At 37.1% G+C, this 17,305-nt stretch overlaps 1 protein-coding gene across 1 annotated transcript in view; it reads right to left on the bottom strand.

Annotated features, from left to right (window-relative positions):
* Nucleotides 1-1,193: 1,193 nt before the first annotated feature.
* The window catches only part of PDE3A (phosphodiesterase 3A), a 313,671-nt gene continuing 297,559 nt past the window's right edge, over nt 1,194-17,305 (bottom strand). The window contains exons 11-16 of the mRNA XM_060112140.1: nt 16,165-16,278; nt 15,829-16,028; nt 13,798-14,001; nt 12,959-13,114; nt 11,366-11,621; nt 1,194-5,292 (exon numbers count right to left, since the gene is read on the bottom strand). Of these exons, the coding sequence (XP_059968123.1) occupies nt 5,051-5,292; nt 11,366-11,621; nt 12,959-13,114; nt 13,798-14,001; nt 15,829-16,028; nt 16,165-16,278 (1,172 nt within the window). The 3' untranslated portion in view covers nt 1,194-5,050. The remainder of the gene's footprint in view (nt 5,293-11,365; nt 11,622-12,958; nt 13,115-13,797; nt 14,002-15,828; nt 16,029-16,164; nt 16,279-17,305) is intronic.

Here is a 17,305-nt window from a genome sequence, read left to right as displayed (position 1 = left end):
AGAATCACTTCTTGATGTAAAACAATGAGGAAATCTGCCTGAACATGAACATGTTCAGTATTTCTTATCAATAAGAAGAAGACTTGCCTTTTCTTCTTTGCTCCACAACTCCTCAAGGAAGCAGAAGTGATACCAATGCCTGTCAGTGTATCAACCTTAAAAGTATGATATGGAGAAAAACTAGCTGCCTTCAGATGGGGAATTTGGATTCATAAGAGCCTTAAGCACATGTCAAAAGCCAATTTTGTTTTCCATCTATACACCATTCCATATAGTTTATAGTCTTATCTGTACTAAAACAATCTATACCGGATCAGTATTTTTGAATCCAGATATTGAGTTCCACCAACTAAATAATGGCTTAATCTTCAGTTTTGTATTTTCAAACATATTTAGCAACAAAATTCTCAATTATTTTTTGTCACTATTGTTAACCTTCTATTAGAATGATTTTGTAGTGTGAGCGTAAATATCATAGTACCTAAAACTGGTACATTTCCCTCTGATTAGAAAAGCTAAGCATAGTTTAAATCTGGAATGTTCTTCACCTAAAATGGTGAATTGGTCTCCTAATCTTAAAGTTCCATTTTGTTGGACAGATTAGAAAAATGGACTGACAGACAGTATCAGCAAGGTCATAGTTTTACTTCATAGGGAAATCTCAAGAGAAATGAATGACTTAGAACTGGTTATAAAGTATCTTGCTGCTTGATAGGAGAGAAGGCAGTTGAAAGGAACTCAGTTTGGTTTCAGAGTATATAGATATTTTAGTGCTCAAATACCTGGAGTTGAGCTATTAGCATTTGAAAATTTGTTGATTTTTTCCACACCCATTAGCTGATAATTATATGGAGAATTTGATTTACTGTAGATTATGAAAGTTTACAGAACTCTGTTTTACTGGAGCCTTCTGCCCGTTTGAAAAGGCAGTTTATTTCCAAAATTGCATATAAACCAGGAAAAGTATTAAGTGGGAATCAGACTTAGGATGAAAGAGAAGGGCAATAAGACCCTTATTGTGGTTTTCAGTATTATTTTAGAAAAACTGAATGACAAGGACAGTGGAGATCCCCATATTGATATGGAAGCACCAAAAATACCTCCTAAAGCAGAATAGAAATGATATCTTGATTCTTTACTTCTCATTAGTTAGGAGTTGTTCATCACACAAATAGTTCACTTTTGTAAAGCAGTCGTTTCAAACTTTAGACTTTATTTACAATGATAATTTTCATATCTTTATTACTTAGAAAATAATTTATGTTTTTCCATCATTTAAACAAAAAATAGGCCTGAGTCTCATGCCTTTTGCACAGCTTTTACCTTCAAAGAAAGTTCTCTGGGAAAGTGACAGGGGACATCAGGACATTGCAAATCAAGAGAGGCAGGGGTGTGAGGAAATTGCAATACGTATTATACATGTAATATGAAGTCCGCTTGACATACCATCGTCTTTAGTTTTACTGAGATTGCAATGGTTAGGATTTGTTCTGGGATCCCATCAAAACGGAACAGACATAATTTCGTGTTCTGTGTTTAGAAAGTGGGTATTTTCTTAAACATAATATGAGGAAATTCCTTCACTTCTCAGATGAAGACCGATGTAGATAAATCCCTGTACAGAGCTACTGTCTTCATCTTTGACTAAGAGCAAAACCAGGTCTTATATAAATGACAAAAATAACTTATAGTTTTAAAATATGCTGAAGTGTTTTCACCAAGGAAGCAATATTCTCAAGGTTGGCTTAGATCGATAACCAGAAAGACATTCTATCAGCATGCTGGAAATGACATTGATGACATTCTTAGTATACCTGGTCTTTTCCTTAACAGAAAGCAACCACTAGCATCAAGGCCACCAAATTCCAACTTTTCCTACCATTAGTTTCATGGCTGTCCATACAATTCTTTTCCCTAAATGGGCTAGACATTCCTTCATTTGAAAGACCTGAGTTTATCTAATGGCACCTATAATTAGGCTCATATAAAAATGTAGTAAGTTGCAACAAATACACTGGCACCACAGGAAGCAAGCTCCGGAGTTGGAAGTGAACACAGTAATACTGCTGTCACCAAGGACGGGGAGACCATCACTAGCAGAAAATATCTTTTCATGTCCCTCGGCATCCTGTGGGATATACTGGGTGTGTATGAAAGTCAAGCACTTGAAGAATCGCCATTCCTTTTCTTGAACTGACTTTAGCTTTAATACACTAGCAATTTATCTTTCTTTGAAGAAAAAAAAAATAATCTGCCTAGACTGGTGAGCACAATTCTGGAATGAAGAGGTTCTTACTGCTTTGGCCATGATTATTTCATGTACTTGAGAACAGAACAAAGCAAAAACCAGGTAGTGTGCTTAGACCTCTACTCTGGCAGCCAGGCGGGCCCCTACTTGGGGTCATGGAGCGTTGAGGAAGCCACCAATATATGGTTATGAATGTATAACTACTCTGTCACCATTTAACTTGCTCCATACCTAGATTTTTCCTGGACTTACATTTATTTTAGAGACATATGGCATTTGGAGCAGGGGGAAAGATTAGTTTTGTTAATTAGATACAAGAGGCATTTGAGTATAAATGCTTTTTTCCCCCCTTCTGTTATTTGCCATGGAAGGAAAATAAATTCACTGGGGAAATGTATTTGACTCACAGTAAGTTTTGCAAACATAGAGACACACAGGCAATACTAAAAAAAATGGAAAACAACTCAGTAAGTCTAAATAATGAAGACCTGATGTTAACTCAAAAAAAAAAATTCTCATTATTTAGGTAGAATCTGCATCTATTTGATCCTTTTCGTATTTTCCTACTTTGGGGGAAATTTGCCTTGAAACTATGTTTATTTTGGATTGTATTATCTTTGCCTTATTTAAAAAATGCCACGGATTATTGTATAATCATTGCTTTGGAAGGGAAGAATATCCATTTATGAGAAATGAAGGCATTTTTAATGTAAACACTCTTTTCTATGATTTGCGAGGAAATAAAAAGTAGAAATCACAAGCAAGATTTACTTGAAGCTAAGGTTGTTTAGATGATGAGCAGGCCAGGATAGAGTATCAAAGGAATGTTAGAAGCAAAAAGTGTTGGGAAGAAAGGGACACCAATTATAAACGTTCCTCATTGTTTAAGAAAGTCTTTCGCTTGGGAGATGTGGATCCAGAAGTTACCCAAAAGTTAGCCAGAGTTGCTAGTGAAAAAACATTCTTTGCAGCATCCTCATTTAATTGGCATAAAATAACTGTATCCGATTATCATTTAAATTAGAACAGGTAGATGAGTGAGTGTTCACAGACCTCCATGCAAATGAACCATCCATCTCTTACTGGGCTTGGAGAGAGCTACAATGTATAAAAATGGTGATTAAAATAGAACTTTATAAAAATGTTTCCCTTTTCCCTTTAAAAAAAAAGTTGACTATCTACAGAAACAAAAACAAATCTTTATATTTACATCAAGATAACTATTCATGACAAATATAATAATATGCAATAAAATATTGAAAGTGAGTATCAACTTTTTAAATAGAGGTTTGGCTCACAGCATAAACAAATGTAGATAAACAAACCAAAAAAAAAAAAAAAAAAAGACTGTCAATGATAGGCCCAGTTCCCCCAAATCCCTCAAGTCTTCCCTGCCAAAAGAAACATGACAATGGGCCAGATTACAGCTAGAAGTCACCCCATCACACCGTGCGTGCAACAGTACAACAGGGTTGTCCGTGCGACTTTTGCCACCCAAAAGCCAATCTTCACCAGTTGCCAAGAATCAGACTTTCATTATGTCAATAAACACCAAACCCTAGGTTGAAATTATCCACTTCATCTCTCTCTCACTAGCTATCCCAGAGTGGGTTTCTGTTTGCCTTCCTTTCTTTTTTTTCTTTTTCTACCACACATTTTGCAGCAAATTAAGACATAGGCGATCCCCGTTAAGAGCCATTTCCCAGGCCTTCTCTGGCGACCTTTTAGAACTGTAACCTGATGAAAAGACCTGACTTCAGCTCCTTCTGAGGTGTTTCTGTTTAAAGAATTCCATCCCCTTCCATCGTGATTTGATTTTTAGGTGAGTGACAGACAGACATACAGACAAACACCTCCTATACATTCATTCAGCAACTAGACTGGAAAATGCCTCAGTCTTCCCGGTTTAAGGCTGGTGACAGAGAGCCTCGAAGGGATGCACAGGCCCGTGGCCCTGTCCCCCAGCCTGCCAATCCCCTCCTTCTGCAGAGGGACTTTTACTGAAGCCAAGTAGAGGCAGGCAAGGATGGCTGCCTCTTAAAGACTCTCCAGAGCGAACTTCATCTTGTTTGTTCACATGTGCTGAGTCGTCTGCTGCAGCAATGCTATGAACAACTAAAACCACAAAAATCTCTCTTTACATACACACAAATGTACATACACATGAGCATCCTTTCCATCTCTCTCTCTCATACACACATACACACACACACACACACACACACAATGTTGGCAGGATGTATAAGAATTCAAACAATGCTCTGGAACTTTCATCCCTCAGTACTAAGAGCAAAAGCTTCTTAGTCGTAACCTACATTTGCTACACTGCTTCCCGGCTAAAGCTGCACCATCTCCTTTGGAATTTGTTTTCCTTTAGTTTTTCCTTTATGATTTATTATATCACAGTGACCACTATATATCTTAACATGAATGTTACTAAATCGTGGAGCCAGGAATCCTGGCTTTTCGGTGTGTCTGTGTGTCTGCGTGTGTGTCTGTGAATATGTTTTACATGGATCTATGTGAGAGCTTATATACACACACACATATATACTTCTTCCTTTAAAAAAATCCTTAGAAGCTGGTGTTGTTATAACGTGAAAGCTTCTCTGAGTGAGAGTTTTTTAAACCATGTACCTCACTGTAAAAATAAACACATATAAGATGCAAAGAATCCCAAAATGCCATAGCCGTTTGCCCATCTTCTCATATTTCTACAGTGTTGTGTCTAAGTGTTGTGCTGGCTTGAAAAGAGTCTGTGACAAGTCACTCTGTTTAGAAATGTAGCTCATTTATCCATGGTCACTGGTTTGGCTTTGGGGTTGGGATCTCCTCTCCTCTCTGCTTCCCCTTTTCTTCATCTTCTTCCTTGATGGCCTGGATCTGTTCTGAGGGGTGCTGCTGGGGGGACTGGTCCAGGGACTGATCCTCTATGCCTGCCAACCGCTGTTCCTCCTCAATGACTTGCTTCCACATCTTGTGGTTCTGCAGAAGGTGCTGAGTTATTTGGCAGTAGACTTTTCTTCTTTTGAAAGTTTTCTTTCCTGAGAAAACACCAAATTAGACTACTTATTTGTGTGTTGAGTAATGACAGTTTTTTCCCCTTATTCATAGGGGTCAAGTACCAAATGGATACATATATCCATCACTTGATGTGTATATTGTACTAATCAGTTTTGAGAGTGGGGAAATAAGAGGAAGATGGCATGAACCATTAACATATCATTGAGATGTACTATGAACAGTATTTAATATCTGGTAACGTAACATGCAATACAAGGTTTTGTCTGTTTCTTGGAGTTACTACTCTCACTCCATTCAGACTCTCAAGGTTTTCCACCTAGATTATTGAAATAATTCCTTGTTACGTGTTCCTCTACTTTGTCAACCAATTCAACTCACAAAAGTCTACAATATTCATTTTTTTAAAAAGACAGTTTTGGTAGTACTGTTCTGTTTCCTGTGGACTAAAAAATTAATTTCAAACTCCTCTAGCAGGGAGCTTTGACTCCAGTGGGAAAATAGAGAGTAAACAAGTAAGGACAATTACACTGAGTTGTACAAAGTCTTTGAAAGGTGGCAGAAAGAGAGGGAAATGACTTAGCTGGGAGGATGCTGCATGATGATGGTGGCTTGGACTAGGATGGGGACCATGGAAATGAAGATGAGTAGATAAATGTGAGATACATTTGTGAGGTATAATCAACAGCACTTGGCAACTGATTAAATGTAAGGAAAAAAGAAGGGAGGAATCAAAGACAACCCTGAGCTTTCTGACGTGAACAGCTGAGTGGCACGATGTACTGAGAAAGGGCACATTAGATGAGCAGAGTTGAGGCGTATGTTGAACATGAAGTGTCTGGGAGACCTCCAAGTGGAGAGGTGAAGTAGGCAGCTATTCTTTTCTAAGCACAGAATACAATGTGCCTTCATTCAAGTGACCATTTTAGACATAGGCCAAGAATTTGGAAGTTAGTTAGGCAGATTCTCACATTGGATTATAAACTTCTCTATGGACAGAAGTCCCCCCCCCCACCTTTTGCGTATATATCTGCAAAGCTCCAGACTTTAGTTAGTATTCAGTAAGAGTTTACTAAATGAATTATGTTCTCTTTAGTTTCTGTTCCACAGTTCCAAGTACATGGTGAAGTGTTGACAAGTGATTGATGATAAAAATAATAAAGGTATGAAAACGTGGTCCACAGGAAATTCTGATCTGAGGCTACATTAAAGAGTTAACAGTACAAGTTACCAGGATGATCTGCAAGGAAATTTTAATTTATTTAAGTAAGTAGTAATGATTTACCATGTAAAATCTGGAAGGAAAAACAAAAGAAAAAAATAGTAACAGTAACAACAACAACAAAAAAAGCCGATTGCTATGAGATATGCCATCCACCAAAATTTTTGTGGAAGTGCTAATGATTCCTTCAACAGTTTTATTATTAAAAAAGTTTCTTGTACCTTAAAATATGATAAGATCAATTTTTAAAACATAATTCAGAAAAAGGACACCAAATTATTTTGAATTACTTTTGAACCATACAGACACATAAGGAAATTATTAAGTTGGATGAATGCTGGGGTGGGGGGGAAATGGATACAGGCAGACTCATAAGCAAGAATTTTAAAAAAATATTTACTATATTCATTATCTTATTCATGAGATGGACCCAACAATCAGCTTATATTGATCACCTACTAACTGACAAGCATTTTTTTGGATGCTATGGAAACAAAGACCAATGAGTCTCAGAGTTTGCCTTAAAGGAGCTTACCGTCTATAGGAGAGAGGGCCCAGAAGATCAAAGCTGAAATACACATGCTATGTTTTACGATGGACCTAGATAAGTGACCAAGATGGCCTTAGTGTTCCCCTCATCTTCACTAAACTTTAGATAGGTTTCTTCCAGACTCTAGGACCCTGATCTAAAACTTGTAATTGCAAATTCTTTCTCTGCCCCTTGGTAATGTAGATAAATCTTCTCCCAGCCTCTAGCCAGTTTGACAACCCAGGAAACATCTATCTTAAGGACCTGGGAGCCAGCCCTTTGAAATGCAATTATTAAGAAAGATAGGGTCCCTATCACCGATCTCTGTGGGTAGGAAGGAGCCTAACTTCAATAAGCACTAATTAGCAAACAAAAATGGCCTCATCACATTGACCAACTCCCCTTTAAGGTCCTCAGTACTTTTTCCTTAGCTCATTCCAGCGTGTAAAAACTCTCCTGCCTTTGTTTTCAATGGAGTTGAGTCCAATGTCTCTCTCCTATTGCAATAGTCTTGAAGAAAGTCTTCCTTACCATTTTTAACAAGTATGCAGTGTAATTTCTCTCTGACACATCAAAGTATGGCAACATCAGGTACTCAACCTGTGAGGGAGTAGATAAGACTTTTTCCAAAGGACATGACACTTGAGCTGAGATGTAAATTATGAGAATTAAATACACTGGGTGAAGAACGGGCTGGCAGCATTCTAGGTATGTGAAGGGCATGTGTACAGGCAGAGGGCATGGGGCCCTGGAGCATAACACCAATTTCTTCAGTTATAAGATTCTTAACAAGGGCAATATATACATAAAATAAAATTGAAAAAAAAATCTGAATTCTTTCTATAGAAATCAATAAAATATATTAATCCATTCAATTTTTAAGAGCAAACCTTTAAAATTACTTTTCTATCAAAGCTATCTACTTGTTTATTTCTACATTGTTTTTATTGTAGTTAAGTTCAATCTTTACATGTTAATATACTTTTTAACCTAATCCTTTGAGTCAAGCGAGTTACAGATGATCGCTGGGGGAAGGATGGACTTGAGTCAGTCATAGCACATGCTCTACTGCTCAAGGTGATTATTCCATCCAAAAGTTATACACGTTCACGGTAGCGCATTCACAGGGAAGAAGCTAACAAAGGCTCAACTTTTCTCTTTTTCCTTTCAGGGCAGCCCCCATGAGAGCAGCTGTTCTCTTATTAATGCTGCTAAACATGAGCAATAAACCTCTCTGGAATTAAACTGAATAAGGTGACGTGACGTAGAAGAAAGTTTGTACTAAATAAATTTGCGTAGATTAGAGCCTGCAGGTGGTCTAAAACATGCCTGTATTGAGAGCCAAATTGTTCAGCACTGGAACCTTTTGAAATGAGAACAAAGATCCTTTCATTGCTCAAACTCTAAATGCAGCTTAGTACTTCATTAGAAACCTCTTAGTTTGCTGTAGGAATCTTTCAAATTTAATTATGAGGTGGGGAAAAAATGCCTTCTTTACCCAGGACACCATATTGAAATATTTTATTCTGTGTTTCCTGAGAGATCTCCAAGTTTTGCAAATTGCTGAAATTATCAGTGCATATTTAATTTACATTTTTTCTGAAATCTAGGTTTCAGGTTAAATCAAGTTAACCATCTCAGTCAATATGAATCCTGAAATTAAAATTACTAAGAGTCAATAACAATGGGGTTGAAACAAGGAGACCTGGGTTTCCTTTCTGGTTTTGTGGAATCCATCTACACCTTGGGTTGTCAAACTTCTGAGCCTCAGTTTCGACTTTTGTAAAATGAGGCAGCTGAACTGGATGATCACCGATTCCCCTTCCATTTCTAGAATTCTGTTATTCCATGTGGCCAATTTTTACTAGATACTAACACTGCCCAAGATTTATCATTTTCTTGGCTATAAAGGGATAGTACAAATATAATTTTTCAAAAGCTATGGTTATCAAATCATTCTTGATGATGTTTTAAATTTTAACGTAAAGGTGACCAGTTGACTTTTAGAAGCCATTAGTAAACAGAATCCACAGAATTCTCATTCCTGCTTTAGTGAGCTTGATTAAAAATGGGAAGGTCAGTAGAGTAACACATCAGAATCTGAGAGTCAGTATGGCCACCCAACCCTACAGAACAGAGACAAATCGAATATTTGGTTGGTTGTTGTATTTGCTGCTAAAGCCAATGCTGACGAGTTGAGCCTGTTAAATCTCCTAACCTAGGTTCTTCAATTCTTGATGCCTAGATTATGTATGCGTTGCTTCAATGTATTTGAGTTCAAATAGCAATCAAGTAGGGCCCACGGGAACAAAGCTTTTCCAGAGGCTAAGCTGACCACACTTTCCAATAACATTCAGTGGAAAAACTGTCCAGTCCTTAGTCAGACAGCAAATTACCTGGCTCTTTGAATGAAAAAAAAGTAAAAATATAAAATTCATGCATGTTTAGTAAATGAGAAAATGAATAATCCATGAATCCTGTCTTGGCTCCTACCTCTGAATCCCAAGATCAGCACAAAATTTTTAATAGACATCTTTTGATAAGCATCAGAGGAATAAAATAAAATTACTTTGATAATAGAATATTGAAGGAAAACAACTTTTGATTTTCCTCCCATTCTGTATAATAGTTAATATATGGGTTAGACCTTAAGCAAAAGTCTGACCTAAAGCCAAACTTACCCCATCTCACCAGTCTATGGTTAATAATGAGTTCTTGATCTCTGCTTATGTGAGCTTATGACAGGGCCCTTATATGAGGGCAAAATAGGTTAATACACACGTTAGAATATCTCTTTACCTAGATGGCCAAATGAACTAAGTCATGCATTTCCCTGACTGTGCTAGGAAAAAAAAAAAAAAAAAAAAGGAAAAAATGATCATAATGTCTTTCATTGGTAATATTTTTGGTAAGGGCCTTGAAAAATATCAATATTAAGACTGAACTTCCTTTATGAAGGTAGATAGGAACCACATACTATACTCCCATGAACATAGGAACAGTATTTGTGCAACATCACTGTAAGGGTTATTGGTTTTCCTAATTATGCTATTAGGGCTTCCTCCCTATGGCAGGAGAAATAGTGGAGAATATTTCAAGATGTGAAGAAAAATAATCTTGATTTTATAGACACTTAAGTTGAACAGATTAGAACGGCTACATGATGCACTCCAAATCAATGACGAGATGTGACCATTTCTCACTGTCACTATTGACACTACCCTGGTCCAAAGCCACAGTCATCTCTCACTTGGATAATTTCAACAGCCTCTTAACACACTGCCCTGCTTACACCCTTGCTCTTACCCCAAACTCGAGAATATTCTCAATGCAGCAGCTGAAGCAATCCAGTTAAAACATAACTTGAATCAACTAAGTCTTCTGCTCAAAACCTCTGATGGCTTCCCATGTTACTCAGAGTAAAAGCCAGACTACATACTGTGACCTGCAGAGCCCTATCTTCTAACCCTCCATCATCTCAGGCCCCGCTCCCCACCCCCCTTCCTCTGCTTCAGCCTGCCAGCTCTCCTGATGCTCCTTGAGCACCCAGCCAGTGTCCACGTCAGGACCTTTACACGGTTTGCTTTCCTCTCTCCTTGAAATGCTTTGTCCACATCTCTTTCCATGGATCACTCCTTCCCTTGCTTCTTTCAGGTTTAAGAAAAAAAGAATCTCTTATTTAGACCGTCCATGGCTATCTTATCTAAGATTTTAATCTTTCTGCACAATATTTCATATCCTTCTTACTTTTCATTTTTATTTTTAAACTCTAGCATTTATCAGTACCTAACATATTACAGATTTACTGATTTGCCTTTCTTAGTGTCTGCTGACCCGACTGGAATATAAGTCTAAAAGGGCAAGGATTGATCGATTTTTCTTTTTTTTTTTTTTGTCTGATTTGTTCACGGCTCTGTCTTTACAACCTAGAAGAATGCCTGGCACAGAGTAGGTACTTAATAAATATTTGATGAATGAATGAGTGACTACTACCTCTTACCATTTTAGCACCTCCCCCGAAGCAAGCCAGGAAAAGCCTATGGCTGGTCTAGATAGTACTTGAGATTCCTAAATCATTCAGATACTCTGAAATAGGCTTTGATTACTTAATTGTCTTACTTCATAACAGAGAACATACCTTTTTATGAACATGGTATTATAATAGATTCCACAGTCTGTAATTTCCATTATCATGATATTGGGGAAGGGGGAGTATCCATAATCACTGCAGCAGGTGATGTTTGGACTCAGCTATGAAATTCACGAGAAGCATCAAATTTTTTGTGAACCTAAGTAAGAAAACAATCCCAGGAGAAGCACATTTGAGAGAGATTCTATAACTTACTTGGAGATTCACTATTTTTACAGGTTTCCTCTTCATTTGCTGCTTCCTCCTCCTCCTCTTCTTCTGGGTCATCGGTGTCTCCTGACTCATCACTGTCTTCCACCCATTTCCCTGGCATCAGTCCTGCTGAATCATAGGAGTTGCAGAGAGGACCCACAATGTGCGAGATGAAGGATTCCTGAAGGTTGGCCAACTGAGGAGCAGAACGGTCCATGAAAGGGCTTATTGGTAACCCGAGGCTGGCCTCTTCATCACCCTAGAAATAAGAATGTAACAGGAACAGTTAACTAGAAAGGCAAACGACAAGGAGAGTGTAAAATACAAATAAAGTCACCATTCCCTTGGCATCTAAAATTTGCAAATATGCAAGAACCCAGGCATATGTGTGAAGTCTTTCTTTCCTGGACCGCTAAGAGATTTTCCCCACATTACTAAGATTTCTATCAGACTGCTTTGTTGCCATTTACCACTTTGGTAATCTTGAGGGTTTGGTTTCTGATCAAGGGGAAATACAAGAAATGGTTTAATGTCTAAGTAGATGACCTTTCTTATCACACTAGTCATTGTTCCTTATATTAGAGTATAAGTTAGAATATAAATGCATCTTAAAAGGCAATGCTGGATATAAATATCCAACAAATAGATAATCTATCATGTTTTCCTTTTGTTTTGCCTTGGCTGCCAGAAATTTTAAAGTAATTTATTCCTCAATTAAAGGTGCTACCTCAACCCAGCTTTGGGTTGAATTATGTCTTCTGTGATTATATAGTTTCTGATATTCTTATTTATCTATGTTTAACAGTACTACTGTATAAGTGTTTACTTTGAACTGATTCATTTCTGGAAAAAAAAATATCAGATTGTAAACCAGAAGTTACCTAGCAACATTAATGAAGGAATTATACCAAAATATCAACAATGGTTATGCCTATGTAGTGGAATTATTATAACTGGATTTTCTCCTTCCTTTACATTTTTTCTATATTCAATATTTCAGGATTGATTATGAATTTATTCCGAGGAAAGGCAATACATTATTTTCTAGAAAGCACAAACATTTATTTTATATATAAGTCCTATTAATGCTCAAAAAAGTTCTTTCTAATCTTTCTTTAAAAATGTCCAGGGATGGGCTTCCCTGGTGGCGCAGTGGTTGAGAGTCTGCCTGCCGATGCAGGGGATGCAGGTTCGTGCCCTGGTCTGGGAAGAGCCCACATGCCACGGAGCGGCTGGGCCCGTGAGCCATGGCCGCTGAGCCTGCGCGTCCAGAGCCTGTGATCCGCAACGGGAGAGTCCACAACAGTGAGAGGCCCGCGTACCACAAAAAAAAAAAAAAAAAAAAAAAAAAAAAATGTCCAGGGAAAGGCGATTTATTACTTAATACGTGCAAATAACTTTATCTTAGAGTTTTTATGCTTACAGTTTAGTCCAATTTTTGTCATTTTTAAATCCTCTGATTAAAATTGGCCAGTGCCTTTTCTGATGGTAGCATGAATATGAAATAGACTGATCACGCTTTTACAGCTTTTGGAAGCTTTAGGGAATTTATGAGCAGACTCAATATGGATTAAGAGAAATAGTTAAGTTAGTTACCTGTTCATAAAATTCATTGACAATACCCTCTGTCCACTGAAGATGAAGCTCTTTAAACTTAGCTGGCCCATTGATATCAGCCAACTTTATACACATTTGACAAACCAGTAGACGATCATTTTCATTGGTCCAATCTATTCCAACTTCATCATTCACCTGTTTGAGGGACAAAGTTAAAATGGGGTCTGACTCAATGAAAGCAAAAGTTGAACAGGAGAATAAACAACAGAATATTGATTGTCTTCCTACCATGTGCAGATTAGAATGCCGAGTAATGAGAAACATCTCAGCTGTTTCAAATAATGTTATTGGCTTGCATAAATTAATAGTAAAATAGCTCACCAAAAAAAGTAAAATAACAAATGATGGATAATTATTAATTATGGAATTGAAAAGCAATGCTATTTAATATTAACATAGGTTTTAAATTACTATTAAAATAATGTGGCTACGAATAAGAAATTTTGAGTTAACATTTGGGCATTTATGTTTGATGTTTGAAATTCTGCTTCAGGTTTTTGACCTTTACTACTGCCAGGTAATTTCTGTTAGCATTTCACAGAGATGAGAGCAAATTAAATCAAACAGAAACACAATGATAGTTAGAATTCTATTATTTCTCTGCAGTGCAAAGTATAATCTATACAGACAGCACCTCAGCGTATCAGGTTTCCAGGTTGGGACCAATGCCTAAATATCTGCTTCTGGTTAAACATTTCATTGCCTTTCATTTTCACATTTGACATATATGAGGTGACAGCAATGTTTTGTTCAACACTTTGATTCCATGACTTCTTTCAATGTGGTCAGAAAATGAAGACTGGTACAAATCTAGTTACCTTGGCATTAAATTTGGCTACAAAGTCAAAGTGTTTCTTCAGGTCAGTGGCCAAAATTGCTTCAATGACAAGGAAACGGAAATGCTTAAATTCCACATGGTCAAGGTTAACTAAGAAGTTATATTCCGGCCGGGACATGAAAAGATTCCACGCAGCAGCTGCATGATGATTCTCCAAAACAGAACGATCATTATAGAGCACCGCCTAGGCAAGGACGAGAGTGAAGAGTTCAACTTTTTAAATTAAAAAACAAAAATAAATGAGAATATGCAAAGCTTTTGGAATCCACCTTTATCATGGAACACCGGAATGTAATCTTGTGACAGCTAGTTATTAAGAATCACTTATTGCTGTACATTGTTTACTTTTCTTGGTTAAATTTCCTTTTTTTTAAGATAAAGTTCATTTCCTTGAAATGTTATTTCATTTCCTTGAAACTTTATTTCAAATTCTTGCAATTGAAGGGCTTAGAGTTAGCTTTTATCAGATTATTATTATTATTTTGCAGGGCACAGGAATTTAACCATTAAAATATGCAAATATTAAAATATGCAAACATACTAATATTCCTAAGAAGTAACTCAGTTACTTCCCACAGCTAGAATAAGAGTGACTTCCTTTTAGTTAAATACATATAACTAATACAGAGGAATGGACTCCCTGAGAAGCCCCTAATTCAAAAGATTCTTACCCCACAATCAGCCATAGGAAATATCACCCCCTGTCTACTAATTGAAAGTATACAGTAAATATCTACTTGCTTGAAATTCTCTAATAATGCTGAGGGAAGCTGCAAAGGAAAAGGAAGTTGCCTAAAAAATGCTTGGAGACTAGTGTGGTAGATTTAGATGGAGGGGGAAAAAGGTATAAGGACAAAAAAGAAAGACCAAGGACATGAAGATTGATATTTTATGAATATTAATAAATATTAATTTATCATTGCTTGCTGATCTGTAATCATTAATCACAGTTGAGAGGCTGGGAATAGGTTGTGTCGTGAGATACCAAGTGAGGCAAGTGAAAATGCATGCATGTGTAGGAAAATTGAATGGTATATGGTGTTGGCAAAAGGATTTGCTTATCTTTAGGGAAAATATGCTCTGGTGTATGAACGGCACAGTGAAAGAAATTAAAGTAAGCAGTGAGAAAAAAAATCAGGATATTTGTATTGTATACAGATTGGAAGAAAATTCTAGACTAGTCTATAAGAGAGGGTATGGAAATGGAGGAGAATGGGGAAAAAGACAAAAAGCAAACGTGACCAAAAAAAAAAGAGTACTGGACCAGATTGGCCTCTAGATCCTCTAAAAAGAAAAGCAAGATCTTGGGATCCTTAGTAACATGGGTCCAGCTGATTAAATCAAGGTGAAGCTTATTGTTTAATTATATAGATGGAGATGCCTAAATACTTAGTGATTAATATTGGACTTAAATTTAAATACATGCCAAGATGAACTTTAAAGTTACTGTTTTTGGAGTACTATGTTCAGGTAAAAAATTTCCCTTAAGTGAATGAAATAAATTGATTTTTAATTCTTCCTAACCAATAAAAGTGCCATAAGAATAGTAATTGTTATAATGAATATATCTCAAAGGAATAGGATTTATATCCAAAGGAGCCTTACATTCTTAATAGTCTTAAATTTATATCCAAAGAAACTTTTAATTCTTAAATTAGAGAACTAAGAAAGATTTGGTTCTCTAATCTTTTCAGAAAGAAATTTTTGTATAGGTCAGATTTTCTTTGTTGGGGAAGTTCATTAACATGAATTCAAGCGGCTTTTCTTCCTAAGAAAATTGAGAAGGGATCCCCATGGGTGATAAAGTTGCATATGCACCATTGATGACTTAGAACAAACCATGATATCTTTTCAAAATGAGCATGGTCTCTAAGAATTTTATCTCAGGGCTAAATATAAACAGGCACCAAGTGAATATGAGCTAAAGTGAAAGTCAAATTTATAAAATTAATTTCCTTCAGAGAAATCTCAAAATTGAATTATTTCCCCTGATCAAAATTGAAAGATTTACCTGAGGGGCACTAGTTGCAACCAGGAAAGCGTTAGTCCTTCCTGGGTGATCAAAATCATGCATGGCTGCAGCCACATACAGGGCCATCAACTCCAAGGCAGGGATATTTCCAGACAAACATCCGTATTTATCATCTGGCACATTACACATTTTTGAGAATACATATCCCATATGTCCATGTGTAAACCCACTGTCAGAATCTGAGAAGAGACAATGAAGATAATAGAGCTTTTAAGAAAGTATTAAACTGATATCATTTGTCTTGATTTCCTTTTTAAAAAAACACTCTTCTGTTCCCATAATTTACAAGGGAGCACAGAGGGACTTCATACGTACCTGAATCGCTTGCTGATCCGTGATCATTAATCACAGTTGAGAGGCCGGGAATAGGTTGTGTCGTAAGATACCAAACAGCGTGTAAGACATCGGTGGCATGGATTCTGTTATGGTCTGTAACCAATGCAAAGGAACAGTCATTCATCTGTGAACGCTGGGGTCCGAGGACCAAGAGTGCCACCTACTGGATAAAGAGTTTAGTCCTCTCATTTTAATACCTCAGTGAAAGCCAAATATTCTAGGACAAATACTCTGTGATTACTCTTCCATTCCTCGGTAACATCCAGAGTAACAAGAAAAAAATACAGCAATAACATTAATTACACATGCAGATGTCTGAAATGAAAAAATCTGTCTAGAGCCCACCAGAAACCTAACGTATGTAGGAAACTCACTCTTTGAATCCACTGTGATTTTTACCCTTGTTCTTATTCCCATGTTCCTGTATAAAACTACACAGAGGACTGGAAAAAAAGACCCATGATATACTTAACATAGATCAGACCAATGGTCTATACCACCTAGTATTTCACCTCTGATAAATAGCATCTAAATATAATTTGTGAACTGAACATAGTATTTTTCTTCTGTATCAAACATAAAACACTGTAGTAAAATGAAGAACACATCTTTTATATGTATACTAAATCCACAAAGCAAAAGCAAAATCAAAATCGATAATGTTCTCTGATCTAGAAATTCTAACTTGGGAATAAAGTTCTAGGAAATACCTAAAGAGGAAAAATTAAACCTCTTTGTCGGGCTTCCCTGGTGGCGCTGTGGTTGAGAGTCCACCTGCCGATGCAGGGGACACGGGTTCGTGCCCCAGTCCGGGAAGATCCCACATGATGCAGAGTGGCTGGGCCCGTGAGCCATGGCCGCTGAGCCTGTGCGTCCGGAGCCTGTGCTCCACAACGGGAGAGGCCACAACAGTGAGAGGCCCGCGTACCGCAAAAAAAACAAAAACAAAAACAACAAAAAAAGTCTTTGTATAATAGCATAGGGAGTTGAGCCATTCCGAAGAGTAAAAGCTAAGGGGGAACCAAATCTCCTAGTTATAATGTCATTACCATGGGAAGGGCGTCCTATTTCTACATGTGCAGTTCAGCTTCTAGGGGACCATGACCAAAGGCCCACTGTG

This window comes from Mesoplodon densirostris, chromosome 11 (assembly GCF_025265405.1).
Source record: "Mesoplodon densirostris isolate mMesDen1 chromosome 11, mMesDen1 primary haplotype, whole genome shotgun sequence".
In the NCBI taxonomy this organism is placed as follows: domain Eukaryota; kingdom Metazoa; phylum Chordata; class Mammalia; order Artiodactyla; family Ziphiidae; genus Mesoplodon; species Mesoplodon densirostris.
This window is presented reverse-complemented; position numbering and strand designations above follow the sequence as displayed.